Source organism: Trematomus bernacchii, unplaced genomic scaffold (genome assembly GCF_902827165.1).
Source record: "Trematomus bernacchii unplaced genomic scaffold, fTreBer1.1, whole genome shotgun sequence".
Classification (NCBI taxonomy): Eukaryota; Metazoa; Chordata; class Actinopteri; order Perciformes; family Nototheniidae; genus Trematomus; species Trematomus bernacchii.
The window spans coordinates 2,007-24,605 of NW_022987770.1; the positions used below are offsets into that span (position 1 = coordinate 2,007).

Below are 22,599 nucleotides of genomic sequence, written 5' to 3' on the forward strand. Positions count from 1 at the left end.
GTACTTTCTACTTCTTACATGTTGAACACTAATACCTGTACTTTCTACTTCTTACATGTTGAACACAAATACCTGTACTTTCTACTTCTTACATTTTGAACACAAATACCTGTACTTTCTACTTCTTACATGTTGAACCCAAATACCTGTACTTTCTACTTCTTACATGTTGAACACTAATACCTGTACTTTCTACTTCTTACATGTTGAACACAAATACCTGTACTTTCTACTTCTTACATTTTGAACACAAATACCTGTACTTTCTACTTCTTACATGTTGAACACAAATACCTGTATATTGCGGCAGTAAACTTTCAAACAAAGTGCCGCGAGGGACTAAAGAAGAGAAAAACACTGTGGACGCGCAAGAACTCAGTCTTTCCAAACAGTATGCGTTTGACCTTTTATTTTCTTAGCAAAAGTTCAATAGTCCATATCCATATGTATATTATGCGTGCATGTGTGCATGCGTCCGTGCGTGCGTGCGGTCAACACAAATTGTCCTTCTCCAGTTCACTCCCCCTCCATCAATCACAAAGTGTGCAGGTAAAAGCAACCGGATATAACAGCAAACGTCACCACACAAATCCTTAGACACGCCCACCACCTAAAGTGACTCAAAAACATGTCCCGTAATAAACACAGAAACTACTACTTCAAATGTGGCTCCTACACTGTACTTTCTACTTCTTACATGTTGAACTCAAATACCTGTACTTTCTACTTCTTACATGTTGAACCCAAATACCTGTACTTTCTACTTCTTACATGTTGAACCCAAATACCTGTACTTTCTACTTCTTACATGTTGAACTCAAATACCTGTACTTTCTACTTCTTACATTTTGAACCCAAATACCTGAACTTTCTACTTCTTACATGTTGAACTCAAATACCTGTACTTTCTACTTCTTACATGTTGAACCCAAATACCTGAACTTTCTACTTCTTACATGTTGAACTCAAATACCTGTACTTTCTACTTCTTACATGTTGAACCCAAATACCTGTACTTTCTACTTCTTACATGTTGAACACAAATACCTGTACTTTCTACTTCTTACATGTTGAACACAAATGCCTGTACTTTCTACTTCTTACATGTTGAACACAAATACCTGTACTTTCTACTTCTTACATGTTGAACCCAAATACCTGTACTTTCTACTTCTTACATGTTGAACACAAATACCTGTACTTTCTACTTCTTACATTTTGAACACAAATACCTGTACTTTCTACTTCTTACATTTTGAACACAAATACCTCTACTTTCTATAAAGATGGGTCTTCAGTTGTTTTTTAAAAGACCCAAGTGACCTACTGGCGATGTAAGGATGGAGAAGGTCACATATGATATACTCCGGTGCATTATGTAACTAGGATGCAAAAATAAGTATTCCCTTAGAGTTAGGTACAAAGAAGTGGTGGATGCTTCATGCAGGGTTTTCTATCAGTAAACAGGTTGTTTGTTACGGTAGGTATACAAGGGAAAACAAGCAATAGTTACATCTGATTTAAAGGGTATAGATGAAGGATGAGTCATCATGAAGACCTACCAGGACCCGAGGGTGGTGAACATGAATCCTGCAAATCCAACGTCAAACGACCTCTTGACCCGACCTGAAGACACAAAGAAAAACTGAGAGACCAACGAGGACAGACTATTTTAAAGAGTCCTCTCCTGCTGATGTTCAGGTGTATATCAGTATGTAGTGTCTCTACTTTAAAGAGTCCTCTCCTGCTGATGTTCAGGTGTATATCAGTATGCAGTGTCTCTACTTTAAAGAGTCCTCTCCTGCTGATGTTCAGGTGTATATCAGTGTGTAGTGTCTTTACTTTAAAGAGTCCTCTCCTGCTGATGTTCAGGTGTATATCAGTATGTAATGTCTCTACTTTAAAGAGTCCTCTCCTGCTGATGTTCAGGTGTATATCAGTATGTAGTGTCTCTGCTTTAAAGAGTCCTCTCCTGCTGATGTGCAGGTGTATATCAGTATGTAGTGTCTCTACTTTAAAGAGTCCTCTCCTGCTGATGTTCAGGTGTATATCAGTATGTAGTGTCTCTACTTTAAAGAGTCCTCTCCTGCTGATGTTCAGGTGTATATCAGTATGTAGTGTCTCTACTTTAAAGAGTCCTCTCCTGCTGATGTTCAGGTGTATATCAGTATGTAGTGTCTCTACTTTAAAGAGTCCTCTCCTGCTGATGTTCAGGTGTATATCAGTATTTAGTGTCTCTACTTTAAAGAGTCCTCTCCTGCTGATGTTCAGGTGTATATCAGTATGTGTGTCTCTACTTTAAAGAGTCCTCTCCTGCTGATGTTCAGGTGTATATCAGTATGTAGTGTCTCTACTTTAAAGAGTCCTCTCCTGCTGATGTTCAGGTGTATATCAGTATGTAGTGTCTCTACTTTAAAGAGTCCTCTCCTGCTGATGTTCAGGTGTATATCAGTATGTAGTGTCTCTACTTTAAAGAGTCCTCTCCTGCTGATGTTCAGGTGTATATCAGTATGTAGTGTCTCTACTTTAAAGAGTCCTCTCCTGCTGATGTTCAGGTGTATATCAGTATGTAGTGTCTCTACTTTAAAGAGTCCTCTCCTGCTGATGTTCAGGTGTATATCAGTATGTAGTGTCTCTACTTTAAAGAGTCCTCTCCTGCTGATGTTCAGGTGTATATCAGTATGTAGTGTCTCTACTTTAAAGAGTCCTCTCCTGCTGATGTTCAGGTGTATATCAGTATGTAGTGTCTCTACTTTAAAGAGTCCTCTCCTGCTGATGTTCAGGTGTATATCAGTATGTAGTGTCTCTACTTTAAAGAGTCCTCTCCTGCTGATGTGCAGGTGTCTCTACTTTAAAACCTATAGAACTAAAGGAGAGGGAAAAACACCACAAATCAGAATAGGGCCTCTTTAAAGTTGAGTGCAATAAAATGCCCTACATTTGCAGAGAAAAAAACCACACACAGTTCAGACTAAAAATAAGCCTCACTGGTGGTCAGGAAGTGGATCAGGCCGGCACCGACTGCCCCCCCCGCTCCGTGCAGGATGGCCTCTCTGGCGCACGGCGTGTTTTTAACATCCAGGATCCCCAGCAGCCGGAAACCCTGAGGACAGAAACAGACCGTCAAAGTGACCCCTTTAAAGGTCCCCTATTATACTGTTTCTCATCAGTATATCACAGGTCTCAGATATATCCAGAACCTGTCTCTGATTGGCTGAAACACCAAACAGATCATTGCAGCATCCCAGAATCCCCTCTGTTTCAGCCCTGTTTCCAAAGTGCTGATTCTCTGTCTTGTTACTTTAGATGAAAATAAGGAGCCCCTCCCCACGCCCCTCTGAGAGAGATTTGGTTAAAAAGAAGTCAATGGTGCTCTAGGAGGAGATTCAGGTGATAAGGGGGGGGGGGGTTACCTTGGTTGCTGATTGGCTAATGGTTACACAAGACAAAACACCGTTATGACATCATAAAGTGGCCAAAATCTGATCAGCTCATTTTCAGACAGGTTTTTATAAAAATGGATCAGGACAAAAAGAGAGAGAATCTTTGTTCCTGAAACTTTCAGAGTCTCTTTACACAGAGGGGACACATGTTGATGAAGAAGAGACATGAAGAAGAGGGGACACATGTTGATGAAGAAGAGACATGAAGAAGAGGGGACACATGTTGATGTAGAAGAGACATGAAGAAGAGGGGACACATGTTGATGTAGAAGAGACATGAAGAAGAGGGGACACATGTTGATGTAGAAGAGACATGAAGAAGAGGGGACACATGTTGATGTAGAAGAGACATGAAGAAGAGGGGACACATGTTGATGAAGAAGAGACATGAAGAAGAGGGGACACATGTTGATGAAGAAGAGACATGAAGAAGAGGGGACACATGTTGATGTAGAAGAGACATGAAGAAGAGGGGACACATGTTGATGTAGAAGAGACATGAAGAAGAGGGGACACATGTTGATGAAGAAGAGACATGAAGAAGAGGGGACACATGTTGATGTAGAAGAGACATGAAGAAGAGGGGACACATGTTGATGTAGAAGAGACATGAAGAAGAGGGGACACATGTTGATGAAGAAGAGACATGAAGAAGAGGGGACACATGTTGATGAAGAAGAGACATGAAGAAGAGGGGACACATGTTGATGTAGAAGAGACATGAAGAAGAGGGGACACATGTTGATGTAGAAGAGACATGAAGAAGAGGGGACACATGTTGATGTAGAAGAGACATGAAGAAGAGGGGACACATGTTGATGTAGAAGAGACATGAAGAAGAGGGGACGCATGTTGATGTAGAAGAGACATGAAGAAGAGGGGACACATGCTGATGCAAAAGAGACATGAAGAAGAGGGGACACATGTTGATGTAGAAGAGACATGAAGAAGAGGGGACACATGTTGATGTAGAAGAGACATGAAGAAGAGGGGACACATGCTGATGCAAAAGAGACATGAAGAAGAGGGGACACATGTTGATGTAGAAGAGACATGAAGAAGAGGGGACACATGTTGATGTAGAAGAGACATGAAGAAGAGGGGACACATGTTGATGTAGAAGAGACATGAAGAAGAGGGGACACATGTTGATGCAAAAGAGACATGAAGAAGAGGGGACACATGTTGATGTAGAAGAGACATGAAGAAGAGGGGACACATGTTGATGTAGAAGAGACATGAAGAAGAGGGGACACATGTTGATGTAGAAGAGACATGAAGAAGAGGGGACACATGTTGATGTAGAAGAGACATGAAGAAGAGGGGACACATGTTGATGTAGAAGAGACATGAAGAAGAGGGGACACATGTTGATGTAGAAGAGACATAAAGAAGAGGGGACACATGTTGATGTAGAAGAGACATGAAGAAGAGGGGACACATGTTGATGTAGAAGAGACATGAAGAAGAGGGGACACATGTTGATGTAGAAGAGACATGAAGAAGAGGGGACACATGTTGATGTAGAAGAGACATGAAGAAGAGGGGACACATGTTGATGTAGAAGAGACATGGAGAAGAGGGGACACAATGTTGATGTAGAAGAGACATGAAGAAGAGGGGACACATGTTGATGTAGAAGAGACATGAGAAGAGGGACACATGTTGATGTAGAAGAGACATGGAGAAGAGGGGACACATGTTGATGTAGAAGAGACATGGAGAAGAGGGGACACATGTTGATGTAGAAGAGACATGAAGAAGAGGGGACACATGTTGATGTAGAAGAGACATGGAGAAGAGGGGACACATGTTGATGTAGAAGTGACATGTAGAAGAGGGGACACATGTTGATGTAGAAGAGACATGAAGAAGAGGGGACACATGTTGATGTAGAAGAGACATGAAGAAGAGGGGACACATGTTGATGTAGAAGAGACATGAAGAGAGGGGACACATGTTGATGTAGAAGAGACATGAAGAAGAGGGGACACATGTTGATGTAGAAGAGACATGAAGAAGAGGGGACACATGTTGATGTAGAAGAGACATGAAGAAGAGGGGACACATGTTGATGTAGAAGAGACATGAAGAAGAGGGGACACCATGTTGATGTAGAAGAGACATGAAGAAGAGGGGACACATGTTGATGTAGAAGAGACATGAAGAAGAGGGGACACATGTTGATGTAGAAGAGACATGAAGAAGAGGGGACACATGTTGATGTAGAAGAGACATGAAGTGGATTTTACAGAATAGGTGACCTTTAAATCATATCAACTCTGGAACTCCAGTCACATCCGAAAGGTCAACACTCTTGAATCCTTCAACTCACTTATTCACTGACCTCTATATGTTTATATAAGTGTATTAGTATTCTGGGTGTCAGTGATCTATTCCTGGTGTTTGTGACCCAGATACAAGAGTGCATTGATTTGGAGTCATTGGGTCACATGACATGGAAACTATTGATGTCATAGGTCTATGGAAGCTATTGAAAATAACTAATTGTTATCCATTGAAAAAAAAAAAAAAATCACATTTTTTGCTTCAGGTTCAAATAAAAACAAGCGGCAAACTCTGGGGCAGAGCCGGGAAGCCCATAAGGACGTGCCACAAACTGCAGTTCATCTAGTGGCCAATAGGGGATGGCTGAAAGGAGCTATTTCCATAGACCCCCATGTTAACATGCCCAACTTTACAGCAGAAATAAACACGTTTCTACCCCTGGGTGCCATAACAATTATTCTGGATATAGTTAGATTCCACCTTCATGACTATGGATTGGGGAGTGAATTGTTTTATAACGCACCCCTTTTAGTTATATTAGGTCTTAACGTTTTTGCATAAATTAGGGCGTGGTCCCTTTGATGGACGGGTGACTGCTGCTTCTAGCTTTCTGTCCCTCTGCTAGCTCCGTTAGCTCTGTTAACTACAGGGGCGAGGCTGCGAGGCTGATCTGGGGAACACAACTTGAACTCGGACGTGTTTGTTGTGTTGGTGCCTGGTGGAGTATTCTTCATTTAAATATCGGAGTTATCTTATGCCGCCTCGGCTCCGCCTCTTTGCCCTTATTTGGATCAGGCTGGAGTTAGGCTCTGACGTCACTGTCGAGACGGCAGCGGCCGACTCCGCCTACTAAGGGCTTCTCAGCAACTCTGCATAAACCTATGGGTTACGTCACGGACACTATGTCCATTTATATATACAGTCTATGTATACAAATAGACGAGGGACTAAAATCCAATAAACTGAGGTTTGTCCCACTTGTCAAGAGAATAGAAAAATACAAAAAACACTTGATTTTGCTGAAATATATTTATACTATGCAATGCACATCATGAGAACATCTTGTTAAAATTATAAATCCTACACATGTTGAACATTTCCTCTCCATGCTACCTCTTTTTAAATCAGCACAGCTCTCTCTTTAAATACAGTATATAGTATTTATCATATTTAAATATTGTTATAATAGTTTTTTAAATAGCTGTCATAACATGTATTTAATTTAATTTTGCTACCTATTCTTCTAGCTGTGTCTCTGTAAGCACCTCATGTAGCAAAGCAAATTAATTATGTGTACTTGGTGATAAAAAACATTTTGATTCTGATGTAATGGTCTCACTAAGAGATAGAGCCAGTCATAATAATTATAAAGAGGTATCACGTGTAAGTGTCTGCATTTATGTGTATGTGTGTGTGTGTGTGTGTGTGTGTGTGTGTGTGTGTGTGTGTGTGTGTGTGTGAATATTGCACAACAAGAGTGTTATTTAAAATGCAGAATTTACTGTATTTGCAGCGACTGGTTCACATGAACAAATGAGACTATTACATATGATGAAAGTGTTGGATTCCCATGTCAATATTCATATAAAATAGATTGTTTTTCTGCCATTTGGTGAATAATTACCAAGTAACAGTGACTCAGTTGTTTCACTACAACCTTAAATCAACACATATGAGTGTGATTTGGTTCACTTGTGATGGCTTTGCTCACCGTTAATACACACTAATATCTCGAATTAGCTAAGACAGCTAGAAATCTGTTAAATCTCATACTTTCTTGTATTTGTTCTCTAAACGTGGGGAAATATTGAAAAGTGGAGTCTTGTTGAGCACCAGTGTGACAAGGGGAATTAAATTAGTCCCAAAAGAACCCGGACCCATTTCTACTTTTGGGGAAATTAAGGGGAACGTCATTTAGACTAAATAGACCACCTAGAACACATTTCTGACAAGTAAACCCCCCCTAGTGTCACATATCTGAAAAGTGACGTACAGTATGTGTCACATTGGGCTTTAATGGTAAAATAACTCTTATTTATAACTTCATTAATGAGGATGATTTTTTGGTTTAAATTAGTTTGAATTGAAGAATAAGACGATATCAACTCAATATAATTGAATCAGCTAAATTAACGGAGCAGATCATAATCATATTTCTAATTGTGCATATAGCTCACTCCGGGTTTACTGTAAAAGTGTAGGGTTAAAGTCCCGGGTTGCGGTCCAGTAGTCCATTTAGCTTAGGAACCTTCATAACCGAGTGAAATGACCCGGAAGTCCCTCAGTGGCAGCCATGATAACTGCTGTTCGAATTCTCTAGATGATAGGAAAGGAGGTTTCAAACTTCCTTTATAACCTCCTTTAGCTTAGGAACCACTGGACCTCCCTCACCGAAAGGAGAGGAGTAAATGCTGCCCCACAATGCCTTGCGGCCGCAGCATTTGCCGTCACACAACAGTCGGCCGTTCAAGGAGACAACCGATTATGACCGAGAAATGATATCATGAAAGTTACGGTGCTTATTAAGCTTTTTAAAAACGTATGTGGTAACTTGCCAAAGTGCCGGGTGTCACAGCGATGTTTGTCTCATTTGTTTCATATCAATTTGATCAAGAAAGGTTTCCACAACAGGTTCAATGTAATAAAGGACATGTTACGTAAGCATTTTAATTCTTAAATGGCTTGAATTTTGTAGCTCGTTCGGTCACATGTGTTAGTCTGGCACATGGACATCTTGGACATGTTGTCATGGGAACACAAAGTCACATGACCAGGACCCCCCAGACTGTTCAGTGTGGGTCACTGAGGGACTTCATGAGATAACAACAAGGCTTAAGCTGTATAAGGAACCTTCCAGAACATTTAAAGTTCATGTGACACCCAATGGGTCCTTATGGGTTAAGTTAAGTTTAGGTGTGAAACTAGAATAAGAAGTACTTAAGTAAAAGTAATCAAGCACAAACAGGAAAATGTAATTAAAGTATTAGGTGGAAAAGTGCTTATTGCGGAGGAAGAACTTTTGAATTGTAGTTTAGTAAAAGTATGACATTTCATTCACATTTCTTTCCACCTCTGTACATCACCAAGACTGCCTTTTGTTCAAGACCAGAATACACGTATTACTGCATGTAGTTTCTTTGATAACCAAATGAACTTCCTTCGTGTATATTAAAAATATTTAACATTGAAGTTGTTTTAAGTTAACATGAGCTGTGCTTCTGTTATCTCTGAACACAGAAGACAGACACACAGATGGTAAACCAGATCTATGTTTGAATGAGCTTTAGGTTATACATATCAACTTTTATATTAAGGTGATGTTAAACTACTAAACCCTGAACAACGAGGTGATCTGTATGAATGTTTTGATCCGTTTCTGGACGTTTTCCGGTGTTTTTGACCTTCTAGAATCGCCTCTATATTCTAAAACACTTCCTTAAATCATGAATAAAACAACAGCTGAATGAGATACTCACCTTCTTGCTCTCCTGCTCTTCTTCCGCCATTACCCCCGCTGTGTTTGTCTTATTTTAATACGTTTACAATAAATATTTATCCAGCAAAACTCAGAAAACCTTCAGGTAAAAAGCATTTTTCGTAACACATTGGTCACCACGCATGCGCAGTGCCACATCGGTCCGTCCGCTTTTATGTCCGACTCAAAATGACGAATGATTAGTTCCGGATTTGAAAGCTTCGTCTCAACTTTGAATTTCTTTAAGAGAAATGTATATTAAATAACAGAAATATTTTAGTTATTATGTTTGCTAGACGGTAGTGACGTCCTATGTCTGTATTGTGTACTTTGTTCCCATTTATTTCGTGTTTTGTGTGTGTTGTCTGGATCTTATTTGTATGTTTGTTGTCTGGATTTTAAAGGGTTATTCTAATCTTACATACAAATAAACTAAATAACAAACAATAAAAGCAGTTTAGCTTTTGCCAGACAGCAATAGTTTCCTTGTGTCTGTATACCTTATTCATTTTCCATTTGTTTTAGTTTTTTGGTGTGTAAATGTCATATCTTTCATTTTTTTTAAACTTTTTTTTGTTATTCTTATTTAATTCAAACAGTTTGATTCAGTTTCACAGCTTGCATTTCCACCTTGGGAAGTGAAACACTGTGATCGAGACAATACACATGGTAAACACGCAGTTAAATGGCCAGCAGGAGCATGTAGCAAGTACTCAGTGAGGTAAAGTGGAGGTTAAGATATATCAAACTAACTTTAATCAATTGCAGGTAAATATGAAATATAGTCGTATATTTTTCTTAATAGTGAAATAAATAGCTGTTGTTGAATTGTAAGTACATACGACACATGAATGCATGGTCACATCACAGAGGAAATTAACCTTTATACCAAAGAAAAAGGACATTTTTGGGTTTCCATCTTGCTCATTTGTCCCCAATCATCCTGTGTCATCTTAATCTTAATGCATTAAAAACCCTTAAAAGCTAGCAAAGATGTATCATGGGGTAGATCCCTTAGGCAACAGATGTAAGTCAGTAACAGGGTTATTGGACGTCTATATTTGATACGAGTAAAATGTACCCCTCGACATTGTCCTTCCAAAACATTTATCTCAAACTTTGTATGTGTTTTTTTGTTGTTGTTTAGTTTTTTGTGCTGTGATTTCCACCATATGTTTGTCTATCATTTTAAATGTTTGTGTACTATTCATCTTGTCTTATTCTGTAGGGGGGGGGGGGGTTAAGAAAAAAATTGACAACCTGCACACCTGTTTTTTTGTCTTTGACACTGTATGGGTTGTTTAAGAAAAAATGAAATTAAAGTGTTAGAAAAATCTCACTCATCACCGTCTTGAGCTTCAATCTCAGGATGCATGTATTTATGATCCTCTCAAGAATGGAAGTAGTCATCACATACAGAGCATCAACTAGTTCCTGAACAGTGTCCTTCACATGCACGCCAACTCACGCCTAGACTACTGCAACTCCCTCCTGGCTGGTCTACCTGCGCCATCCGACCTCTGCAGCTCATCCAGAATGCAGCGGCTCGTCTGGTCTTCAACCTTCCTAAATGTTCCCACACCACACCGCTCCTCCGCTCCCTTCACTGGCTTCCAGTAACTGCTAGAATCCACTTCAAGACACTGGTGCTTGCGTACCATGCTGTGAATGGATCTGGCCCTTCCTACATCCAGGACATGGTTAAACTGTACACCCCAGCACGTGCACTCCGCTCTGCATCGGCCAAACGGCTCGCTGCACCCGCACTGCGAGGGGGACCCAAGTTCCCATCAGCAAAAACACGTGGGTTTGCTATCCTGGCTCCAAAATGGTGGAATGAGCTCCCCATTGACATCAGGACAGCAGAAAGCTTACACATCTTCCGGAGCAGACTGAAAACTCATCTCTTTCGACTCCACTTCGAGCGATAGAATTACTAACAAAGAATTACTAACAAAGCACTTATATATTAATAAAGGACTGGCTTATCTAAAGCTAGTTGAGTAGCACTTGAAATGTGTTGGCTCTATGAAACCTGATGTACTTATATGATTCTGTTTTCTTCAAGTTTGTATCTTCTTGGTCGAATGCACGTATTGTAAGTCGCTTTGGATAAAGCGTCAGCTAAATGCAATGTAATGTAATGTACAAGAGAGGGAGTTACACAGTCACAAGATGGAGGAATAGAAAGCAGTATTCAATGTTTACTTCAGATTAGCTCCACGTCAGAAATGAGCATGCTTGTCATATGTCTATCTCCATAGAGGCTGAATCATCATGTTAATCACATAGCTATCATATGCCTCAAACAGTCCTGATGCTCTTCTAGGTAATCATACATCCTGCCATGTACACAGCTACAGTTGGGATACCTTTGTTATCATGTATTTTCATATTGGAAGAGGACATTCAGTATTTTCCCGACATGAAGTAAAAAACGACAACCTTGATCCTCTGAACAACAGGATCAAATCCACTAATAATGAACAGGAGGAAGTGAGTGTGTCACGTTGACCATCCGCAGCAGATTAAACCTGACATCCTGAACACAGGTAACCAGGTGATGACGTCCGATATGATCCACTTTCATCCTGGATACAGAGTCTTTTCTGTGGTATAAAAACCCAGCAGGAGAGCCAGCATCAGAACCGCCTGCAGACACACACAGGTGAGTCTTTGACAACAAGAACCAGCTTTTAATACATAGATCTGGATTTGGATTTATCTGGATGATATTTTATGTATTTCTCTTTGATTTAGAAGTGGAGAAAGTGGGATAAATCCTGCAGGCAATAGTAAGAGTAATTAATCTTTATTTAAATGATTACAGTGTTGAGAAATAGTCGTTATAGCAGGTATTGCATAGGATATACTTAAAAACGTCGATACTGAAACTTAATTAGTGAGTTACTTCAGGTGAACAAGGTACATTATGTTATGACTTAAACTAAGGCTAATATATTTTTGTTTTAAATGTTATTAATATGTTATGTTTAAATGTGAAAGTGGGTAATTCTGTGATGCCTTTTATGGTGAATTCAGGAGAAATCTACAGGAACAAAGTTAGTAAAATAAACATCTAAGCGTTTATATTGACGTTTTCTTTCCCCTGTTCTGATAGAAGATATTAAATGGATGCACACGAGCCCAAACTCTCAAAATGTAGAAGTGCATCTCGTCTAGTAGACACTTTAATAATGCTTTAAGGATGCCAGGTTGTTATTTTTATGGATGCCAGGTTGTGTGTTTTCACCCTTAACAGACTGCAGTTTTGTGTTTGATGAAGTCTCCTGCAGGACGATGGCTGTTCAGCTCCGAGGAGTGAAGTTCTCCTTCTTGCTGAGTCTGTTTTTGGGAGCTTACATTTGGCCACCGGCTCCTGCAGGTAACTACAACTCATTTTAATTACATTTATAATATTATATTATACTGTGAGTGTCTTTTGAAAGTCCCTCTGAGTTGTTCACTCTGGGCTTTGAGCAGATTCAATGTTCTATAAAAGAAAATAGCACCAACAATAGTTTGTGAAGCGAATACATTTTTATTTTGTTCTTTAGGACTTATCGCTCTTTGTAAGTCGCTTTGGATAGAAGTGCCAGTTCAATGCAAAGTACTATAATGTCATAATGATATGGATAATGATAGGAACATTTAGCAGGTACAGGCCCGCCTCCAGGATGAAATGACTGAGGGGGCTGTTAAAAAATCCGAGGGGGCGATTCTTTTTTTCACAACAACGAAAAATACTGGCAATGTAATGAATACATTAATAGATGGCTGTACTTTGGTTAACAGACTAACATTGATTTCCTCAATTTATACATTGACAGGCTCTGTAACAGATTTACTTACTTGCTATCTAGTCCTGTCAGGATTGATTTTTTATTTTCAGGGTTGAATGTTCAAACCAAGGCCTAAAACCTGGCATTTCATAACCCTGACCCTAACCCTAACCCCCCTACCCAGGAAGAGTAAACAGTTATGGGTTAGATAAGATGCATTGGGCAGAACTACTTATATTCCCAAATCCCCTAGCTATCCAGCTAGCCGACAAGGCCTCCCCCCCCCCAGTACCTGCCGTTCTAGTAAATGGTGGTTATGACTGTCCCCCCTTACCCTCACTTACCCCCCCCCAACTACCCAGGAAGAGTAAACTGGTATGGCTCTAACCTTTCCTTCCCCTCTCACCTAATCCTAATTTTCCAAACTTTAAATCCCTCCAACCTAACCCCTCCCCCTTCTCTCTATCCTAACCCTAACCCCTCCCCCTTCTCTCTATCCTAACCCTACTCCCTACCTCAAACCCCTTTAACTTCACTCCTATCTTCTTTCCTAACCATAATCTATTCCCTTCCCTTGTATCTAAACCTTCACTCTTCCCTCCCTTCAATTTAACCCTTCCCTTCCCCCCATCCTAACCATAACCACTCCCCACCTTCTTACCTAATCCGAACCTTCTTCCCTCCTGAATTTAAACCCTAAAAACCTCTCCTACCCCTTAGTATTATTTTGTCACTTACAATCAGTACTCTCTTTTTCTCCATTTCCTTATTGAATCCCCATCTTTTCCTTCCCTACCTTATGATATAGTTGTTGTATCCACGTGTCCATAACCATGCCACAGACATTACCCTAAATAAGGTAAAATACTCTCTAAGAACAGCATTGGTTTTATTAAATTAACCGAGATATGAAACATGTGCCCGTGCCTCTCCCCTGCCACCACAAGATGGTGACAGGTGACCTCTATGTGGGGGAAACGCGCAATGAGATCAGCCTCATAATAAAACAACACCGATACAGAATTAGAGACGGGGACGGCACGAGCGTTTTATACAACCATTTTAAACTCCATGGCCTCCAGAATGTGCAGTCTATGGGCCTGGAGAGCAGCAGCGGCTGGAGCACGGCTCAGAGGCGAGCGGCGGAGCGGAGGTGGATCCATCGCCTGGGCACCATTGACCCGGGCGGATTAAACGAAAAGTACAACTGATGGGTCCACCTCCCACCACTCAAACATGTTTTAATAACCTCAACAACCTGTATGATCTCCTCTCCCCCCAGTTTCTCTCCCCTGCAGATCGGTGATTTTAATCTCCTTCTCTGCGGGTGTGTCAGTCTGTTTGAATCCACCCTCCACGTATTTGATCAAATAGAGATTTTTATATTTATTCCAAAACAATTAATTTTAGTGATCCTCCTCATCTGGACTTTTTTTACTGGTGTGCTTCATTTTTAACGCATGTTTTTAGCACTATCTTATTTATCTTAATGGTGTTCATATTTATGTTTTTATCACTTATTACATGTTTTATCCCTTTAAAGGTGGGGTAGGTAATTTTGGAGAAACCAGCTCGAGATCGCTCAAATTTGAAAATACACAGCCGGAACAAATCTGCCTCTTCCTTACAGAGCCCCTCCTCCAACACACACGAACGCGCACATGACCAATGAGGGCACGAGATAAGTTTGTGCACAGATGGAAGGCTGACAGGCAGGTAGGCCATCCAGTTATTTTAGCCGGGCCGGCTCAAATGATTGGTCGTGCTTTTTACAGTACCACGGCTTCCACAGATGATATTTCTTTATGGATTTTTTGTCAAAGCACTTCAGATATTCATTGCTATCGGGATGTTAAGAGCATTCCATGGAATATAACAAAAAGTGTATCTCGAGCCGGTTTCTCAAACTTACCTACCCCACCTTTAAAGTATATATGTGCATGTTTTTACCTTATGATTGTAATCAAAGCCAATGAGGAGTGATCCTTTTATTTATTTATTTATATTTATTTTAATTAATTTTATTACCTGGAGGCCAGAAAAACCACCCGCAGAGAGAAACTCTTCACCGACCTGCCACCTTTTTAAATAAACAGAGCAATCTAAACACCTGTCCTATGGAATCTTTTAAACTTACCCGACCTTGCTCTTAGTGGTTTTTATTTTCCAGTGACATCTAGTTCATTTTTATACCATTTTACTAACCCGGTGTGCCCCCCTTCCCTCTTTTACTTATTATTATTAGTTTAATTATAACACTCCTTTTACTTTTAAAATGATTAATAATCAATTAATTAGTTTCAATTATTGGGGAGATTGTTTTAATTCTACTTATTTTATTATTGCACTTGTGTTTTAATACTTGCACTTTCACTTTTAAATGTATTTTATTCATGGTTTTAACTAACAGAACTAGAATCACTTTGAATCAACCATTTTAGATCCCCTTCTCATTTAAGGTCTTTTACTGATTCCATTGGGACCAGCTCCATACACGCACACACACACACACACACACACACACACACACACACACACACACACACACACACACACACACACACACACACACACACACACACACACACACACACACACACACACACACACACACACACACACACACACACACACACACACACACACACACACACACACACACACACACACACACACACACCCCCCCCCTCCAGAGACCCTGGGTTGGGGAGATCTGCTTTTTAACAGGCTTTTTATAAGGTCTTAGTAGGGCTATGTTTATGGAGTCTTTTAATGTTTTTTTAAACACTCATTTACCGAGAGCCAGTGCACCACGCAGGGCTCCTCCGGAGCCCTACGCTCTTCCACAACCCCTACATGAGTAATATATAAACCAAATGTAATATTGGATAAAATACTACACCAAATGGACAGACACAGATTAAAAATAAAAATAAAGTCCCCTGGTTTGTCTCTAGAGTCTAACTGCCATGAGAAAAATCAAATCAATGTTCCAAAATCTGTCACTAGATGTCGCTCATTGTACCTATACAGTTTATTTAATACATAACATATTATTATTATAGTAAAAGGGCTCGCTTCAGCAAAAACCTGATCCATACAGGCAGCCCTAAATAACAACAAGTAACCATCATGTGTGGTGCTATCTGTAGTTGTCTGTCTTATGTTTTGTTGATTTCTCAAAATCTCAGAATTCTGACATTTTCTCAAAAAATCTGACTTTTTTCTCAGAATTCTGACTTTTTCTGAATACTTAAACATTTTAATAATCACTCGTCACCGGCTTGAGCTTCAATCTCAGGATCGATGTATTTGTGATCCTCTCCAGAATGGAAGTAGTCATCACATCCAGAGCATCAACTAGTTCCTGAACAGTGTCCTTCACATGCTGATATCCAAGAGAGGGAGTTACACAGTCACAAGATGGAGGAATAGAAAGCAGTATTCAATGTTTACTTCAGATTAGCTCCACGTCAGAAATGATCATGCTTGTCATATGTCTATCTCCATAGAGGCTGAATCATCATGTTAATCACATAGCTATCATATGCCTCAAACAGTCCTGATGCTCTTCTAGGTAATCATACATCCTGTCATGTACACAGCTACAGTTGGGATACCTTTGTTATCATGTTACTCTCATATTGGAAGAGTACATTCAGTATTTTCCCAACAACCCTCTCCCTCCTCAGTTGCCTTCCAGCTGCCTCTCTGTCAGCTCGTGAACCAGACGGTTTCTCTGGAGAAGGACGGCTGTCCGAAGTGTCATCAAGTGGAGACGACCATCTGCAGCGGACACTGCCCCACCAAGGTACTGTGGGGAATAGTGGGATAAAGTCGCTCTATGCAAGTCAATGGGACTCCCTGATAGTTGAAAATCGACGCTAAAGGGCCCCCACTGCGTTGATAGTGACGCCAAGGGATCCTGACATATAGGACGAGTTGGGAGTGACAATGTGTAATACATATACATTTGCTTGACAAGAACTGAAAAAATCTTCGTATTCTCCACAAAAATGTGTGTTATAGTGAAGTAAAAGTCGTGATAGAGGCTTGCTTGTCAACATCCGGGTATTTCTGCACTGGTGGGCCATGTTAACAATACAGTGTCACAATATCAATCGATCCAGCAGAGCAATAGCCTAGGCAAAACACAGAAGATCAACAAAAGATATGACATAAAATGAACTTACCAAAGCTGAAGTCAACTTCATTCATTTTCTTTCCGTTTTACTGATTTTAATCGCTATACGCTGCTCTCTCTCGTCTCCTCTTCACACACTACACTTTTCGTGGCACACGTACTTACAGCCAATCAGCTCTCTGAATTATGTGAGATGACGTTTGATGGGTATGGCAGCACAGTGCCCCTATGGTGATTATTTTATTGAATAGAAAAATACTCTGAGCATGCGCAGTGTCGTTTTTACAGCACCCATTCACTTAGACAGTGAGAGAGAGGGGCTGGATCGGGGCTTGACCCACGTCGCTCAAAACGGCTCAATAGGCACAATGTGGACACTAATTAGAAGAACACAGACTAAAACAGCTATGTACAGACGAATCAGATGACTAAACATGATCTTAATATATATTTTAAGATGTATATGTATATATTTTTTAAATTATTATTTTAACTACTTACTGCTGACACTAGGTGGGGCTGTGCCATTGAGTTTGACACCCCTGCATTAGAGGCTCTATTGAAACCAATGAAGATATACATATCAGCAGAAGAAGATAAACAACACGTGCAAAACAGTGAATATATTCGGAAAATGTTCGGATGTGTAATAGATCATTTGTTTATATATAATTTGTAAGTCAATAATATTTGTGTTTATCAATTTGATACTGCTTAAGTTTGCACAGTATCATAATTCTCTTGTTTCATGTCATTATTATAATTTTTTGTATTATTGTTTTACAAATCAAATCAAAGAATTCAATCAAAAATATGTAATGATTTAATATCTGCCCCCCCCCCCAGGACTCTGTCATCAAGTCCCTGTTCAGCAAAGTGTACCAGCATGTGTGCACGTACGAGGACTACCACTACATGACCTTTGACCTCCCTGACTGCCCCCTCGGCATCGACCCGACCGTCTCCTACCCGGTCGCTCTGAGCTGCCACTGCGGCCGCTGCAGCATGGAGACGTCCGACTGCACCTTCGAGGGTCTGAGGCCCAACTTCTGCATGAACGACATCCCTTTCTACTACTAGAGTCACAAGAACTGCATGAACGACGTCCCTTTCTACTACTAGAGTCACAAGAACTGCATGAACGACGTCCCTTTCTACTACTAGAGACATCAAAACCTGTAATAAGCTGAGGAAGAACTGTGTGAGTGTTCAGCATCAACTGAGGTGAATAAAGAGTGTTACGTGTATCAGTGGAAATGTGTATTTCCTGTTTCAAGTTTCGAGGATTTATTGTCATGTGAACATTAGCAACAGAGTAGATATGACTCCTCCAACAGAGCAACATGAATATATATAGGATATAAAATTAATACAACTGATAAAATAGTGCATGAACGACATCCCTTTCTGAATCATTAGTTGCAGCATTTAATAACTGGAACATTCACACACTGAATGACATTTAGCTGCATCATAAAACGATTAAAAATGATTCTACTGACACCAAAAACCTGCATGAACGACGTCCCTTTCTACTACTAGTGTCACAAAAAACCTGCAAAACGCTGATGAAAAACTGTGTTAGTGTTCAGCATCAACTGAGGTGAATAAAGAGTGTTACGTTTATCAGTAAATGTTGTTATTTCCTGTGCAAATACTGCAGAAAAAACAGACAGGCACACGCAGGGAGCAAAGTCCCCGCTGGGGCCTTAGTTGGAATTGGTGAGAGGTAAGGAGGTACGCTGTGGCTACGGCATAACACTCCCCGGCTGGTATAAGCCTTCTCTGCAGACCTGTTTCCCTCTAATAAAACCTCGTGAGGTCATAGAGCAGGGGTCGGCAACAGGCGGACCGCGGTCCGGATCCGGACCCAGACGCCGACCTATACGGACCCGGACCTATAATCAATACATTAATAGGGGATTTCAATTTTGACGGGGCGAGTCTATTTTAACCACTGCCGACAGGGGGCGAAAGAGACGAGTGAGCGATACAGGGAGAGAAACACAAAAGAAGAGACGAGAGAGCGGCAGAGAGAAGCGGAGAGGAAAGTGAGTGAAGAGAAGAGTTAGCGATACAGGCAGAGAAGACGGAGAGGAGAGTGAGTAAAGAGAATAATTAGCGATACAGGGAGAGAAGCGGAGAGGAGAGTGAACAGGCGTGTTAGCAGCAGACAGGGAGAGACAAATAATTACACATGGCGCTCTCCAAGAAGTGAGAACAGAGCTTTTAACCCTGAGTGGACGGACTCATTCATGTTCATCCTGCCCACTGGGAGCACAGAGCCAGTGTGTCTCATTTGTTCAGAGACCGTGGCGCTCATTAAAAGTGTCAAAACGCCACTATGAGACAAAACACAAAGTGTTTGACCAAACATTCCCTCTCAAGTCAGAACGGAGGTCACAAAAAATAAGCAGTCTCAGATCCCAATATGATCAGCTCACCAGGATCAAAATTAAAACTAAATATCGTTCCAGGGCAGGCTAACCGAGGCTAACCGAGGCTAACCAATGAGCACCTGCATGTGTATGAGAATGGCCCTGACACCATTTCAGCCCAGATTTAAACTCCTGGCAGGACAAGCTCGAGCTCAATTCTCGCACTGAATTAAAAAAAAGTGAGTGAGGGACTGCAATATAAGAGGGAAAGAAAGAGAAACTTTAAAACTGTTCAATTGTTATGATGTGTAAAGACTGATATTGTTCTATAATCGTCTGAAACTGTTAGGTCATGATGTGAAACGGTTAACAAAGAAAAAGGGAAACTCAAGCTGCTGCTACACTTTATTTTATTTATCTAAAATTAAGTACTTTTAAGATGCACACATTTTCAAAAGCTATTTTATTTATTTTCTCCTATTTTATTTTTAAATGCAGCCAGAGAGGAACATTACACATATCCACAGTATTTTACTGTATATCTGTATAGTTCAATGTTAATTGACAATAAATATTGTTGTTTTTGAATTGTACTTTCTTTATTTGATTGGCAGTCAGTTGTTGATTACATGCAAATGTTGATAAAGCTACAGGCTACTTCAATATATATCACACTAATTCATAAAGCAACTTAGACATTTTGATGTTCCGGACCTTTGCATGGGGAGATTTTCTCTAACTGGACCTCGTTGAATTTTAGTTGAATACCCCTGTCATAGAGGGAAAAGGTTTTGGATAAAGAGAAAATAGAAAGCGTAGTAATAACCTTAGTTTTAAATATAAGATCCACATTTTTAGGATTTAAGTGAAAGAGCAAGAACCAAAATGTAGGTGAAGAGGCACAACGTATCTGCGTCAAAGCACTCTCATTTGATTATTTTATCAACTATAAGCTTTATCAAAAGGAAGATCTTAAGCGTACTCTTAAAACGGAGAGGCTGTCTGCCGCCCGAACACAAACTGGAAGCTAATTCCACAAGAGTTGAGCTTGATAAGAAAAGGCTAGAAGGCCAGAGAGAAGAAGTGAGTTTTAAGTGTTGATTTAAAAACTGGGGTTACGTATTGTAACCCAGCTTCTATGAGTATAGGCGCAGCCCTCTAAGGCTATCGCTATTGGGTAATCCCACTGCACGTGTGCAGCACTGACAGACTTAATCCACGCCCACCTATGACGTGGGCCCCACCTACGGCCTCACTTCCGTATAAATAGGAAGTAGGCCCGACCATCTGCTCCCACGCCAACAGCTTTTCTTCAGCTATTCAGGGAGCCAGTGGGGCCCGAACCTTAGAGGGCTGCGCCTATACTCATAGAAGCTGGGTTACAGTACGTAACCCCAGTTCTATTTCGTATAAGGCTTCGCCCTCTAAGGCTATCGCTATTGGGTTAAGGGCGAAGCAGGATGTAGTCCACGCCCCACTGGTCCGTCCGTTACCAGGAGCACAAAAACACATCTACTCAATTTAATAACCCATGTCCATTGCGCCATGCGTAATGGAGCATCACAGTCCCTGGAAATGTAGCATTTAAAATGAATATTCTCCATGAGGGAATGAAGGTGAATACCTGTCGTTATAAAAAGTAGAGACCAAAGTCCCACTTGTTACAACGAAAAAAGAGAGGAAACAGGGCAGCTCTCTGAGTGCCGACAGGCAGGAGAGAGGGCACACAGTTGTGTCCCCGACATTACTCACTCTGACAGGACATTCACTACTGAGTGTGTCAGAGAGGAATGGGAGACATCCCTCAAATAAAAACGAATAAAAGAACAGGGGGAAGACCAAGACGCCGCAGTGCAAATGTCTTCCACTGTCAGTCCTCCGTGCAACGCCGTAGAGGTTGATACAATTCCTCTGGTGCCGTGCGCTTGATGTTCTCCAGGGGATCCACCCCAGAGGAGACATACACCTGTGACACAGCCTCACACAGCCAGTGTGACAGGCGTTGTGCAGACAGAGGCTGCCCCATTGAGCGCTCTCTGTAATGCACAAACAGACCCTGGGAACTGCGCAACACAGCCGCTCATGCCGTATAGCATGACAGCGCGCACGGGACGGAGGAGATGAGATGTGGCTTCCTCCTCTGATGTGAGGAGGAGGAAAAAAACCCTCCAAAGTTATCACTCTTGATCTAAAAAAGAGACTGTGATAATTTTTGGCATAAAAACCAGGCTAGGGCGCAAAACAGCTAAGCTGCCATCTCCTTGGATCTGGAGACATGACGGAGCCACAGAGAGAGCAGACAAATCACTCACCCCTTTTAGCTGATGTCAGAGCCAAGAGCAGAGCTACTTTGGCTGACAAGAACTTTTAGGGGGACCTGATCTAAAGGTTCAAATGGAGCTTTTCTCAGTGCGCGTAACACTAAAGCCAAATCCCATTGAGGCGCCAAAGCGCGTGACACAGGTCTGAGTCTCTGTACTCCCCGTAGAAAACGCTTTGTCAGAGGGTGACTAAACACCGTGCTGACACCAAAACCTACGTGGCAAGATGAAATGGCAGCAGCATATGTTTTGACCGTGCTATAAGCCAGTTCCTGTCCAGCAACAGCTGGAGGAACGACAGCACGTGAGGCAGGGTGACCGTAACGGGGTCCAGGCTTTTCCCTACATGTCAAACGGAACGCTGTCCATTTGGCTGTGTAGGATGCTCTGGTGTGTGAAGCAGCTGCGCTGATCGTACACCTCCCTGCGATTTATGTAGGCCGCCGCTGCTTTGTTGTCTGTTCGAATCAACACATGTTGATTGTACCGCAACGGGGCGAAAAAATGCTGGATTACTCTCCATACGGAGAGTAATTCCAGCACGTTTATATGGAGAGACATGTGAACCGGCCACTGTCCCCCCTCTGCCTGCGACATGCACGTTCCTCAGCCTGCGAGAGATGCGTCTGTGAACACTGCGGTGTGTGACGTCACTCTGCCCAGGGGCACCCCCACTGACAAGTCGTGGAGATTTTTCCAGTAGGTTAAAACCAAACCCACGGAAGGAGGAATGTACACCATGCGTCTCCTCTGATGCACAGGGTCGA

General features: G+C 41.2%; 2 protein-coding genes across 2 annotated transcripts; one reads left to right on the forward strand and one right to left on the reverse strand.

Annotated features, from left to right (window-relative positions):
• Positions 1 to 1,562: 1,562 nt before the first annotated feature.
• On the reverse strand, positions 1,563 to 9,348 carry LOC117496746 (cytochrome c oxidase assembly protein COX20, mitochondrial-like; the record flags this gene model as incomplete). The annotated part of the gene is given in 3 exon segments (XM_034148485.1): positions 1,563 to 1,626; positions 2,989 to 3,103; positions 9,209 to 9,348. Coding segments are annotated over 3 exon segments (209 nt in total), but the record flags the coding sequence as incomplete, so codon positions are not given.
• A 3,154-nt stretch (positions 9,349 to 12,502) lies between these two features.
• On the forward strand, positions 12,503 to 18,365 carry LOC117496745 (gonadotropin subunit beta-2-like). The gene is made up of 3 exons (XM_034148484.1): positions 12,503 to 12,592; positions 16,682 to 16,800; positions 17,980 to 18,365. The coding sequence occupies exons 1-3, from the start codon at positions 12,508 to 12,510 to the stop codon at positions 18,211 to 18,213; spliced, it is 438 nt and encodes a 145-aa protein (XP_034004375.1). The 5' UTR covers positions 12,503 to 12,507; the 3' UTR covers positions 18,214 to 18,365.
• The last annotated feature ends 4,234 nt before the right edge of the window (positions 18,366 to 22,599 follow it).

Excerpts from the sequence above, each read along its gene's own strand:
- LOC117496745 (XM_034148484.1), top strand. The coding sequence starts at position 12,508 with ATGGCTGTTCAGCTCCGAGGAGTGAAGTTCTCCTTCTTGCTGAGTCTG. Across the intron at positions 12,593-16,681 it reads TTGGCCACCGGCTCCTGCAG|TTGCCTTCCAGCTGCCTCTC; the intron begins GTAACTACAACT and ends CTCCCTCCTCAG. Across the intron at positions 16,801-17,979 it reads GCGGACACTGCCCCACCAAG|GACTCTGTCATCAAGTCCCT; the intron begins GTACTGTGGGGA and ends CCCCCCCCCCAG.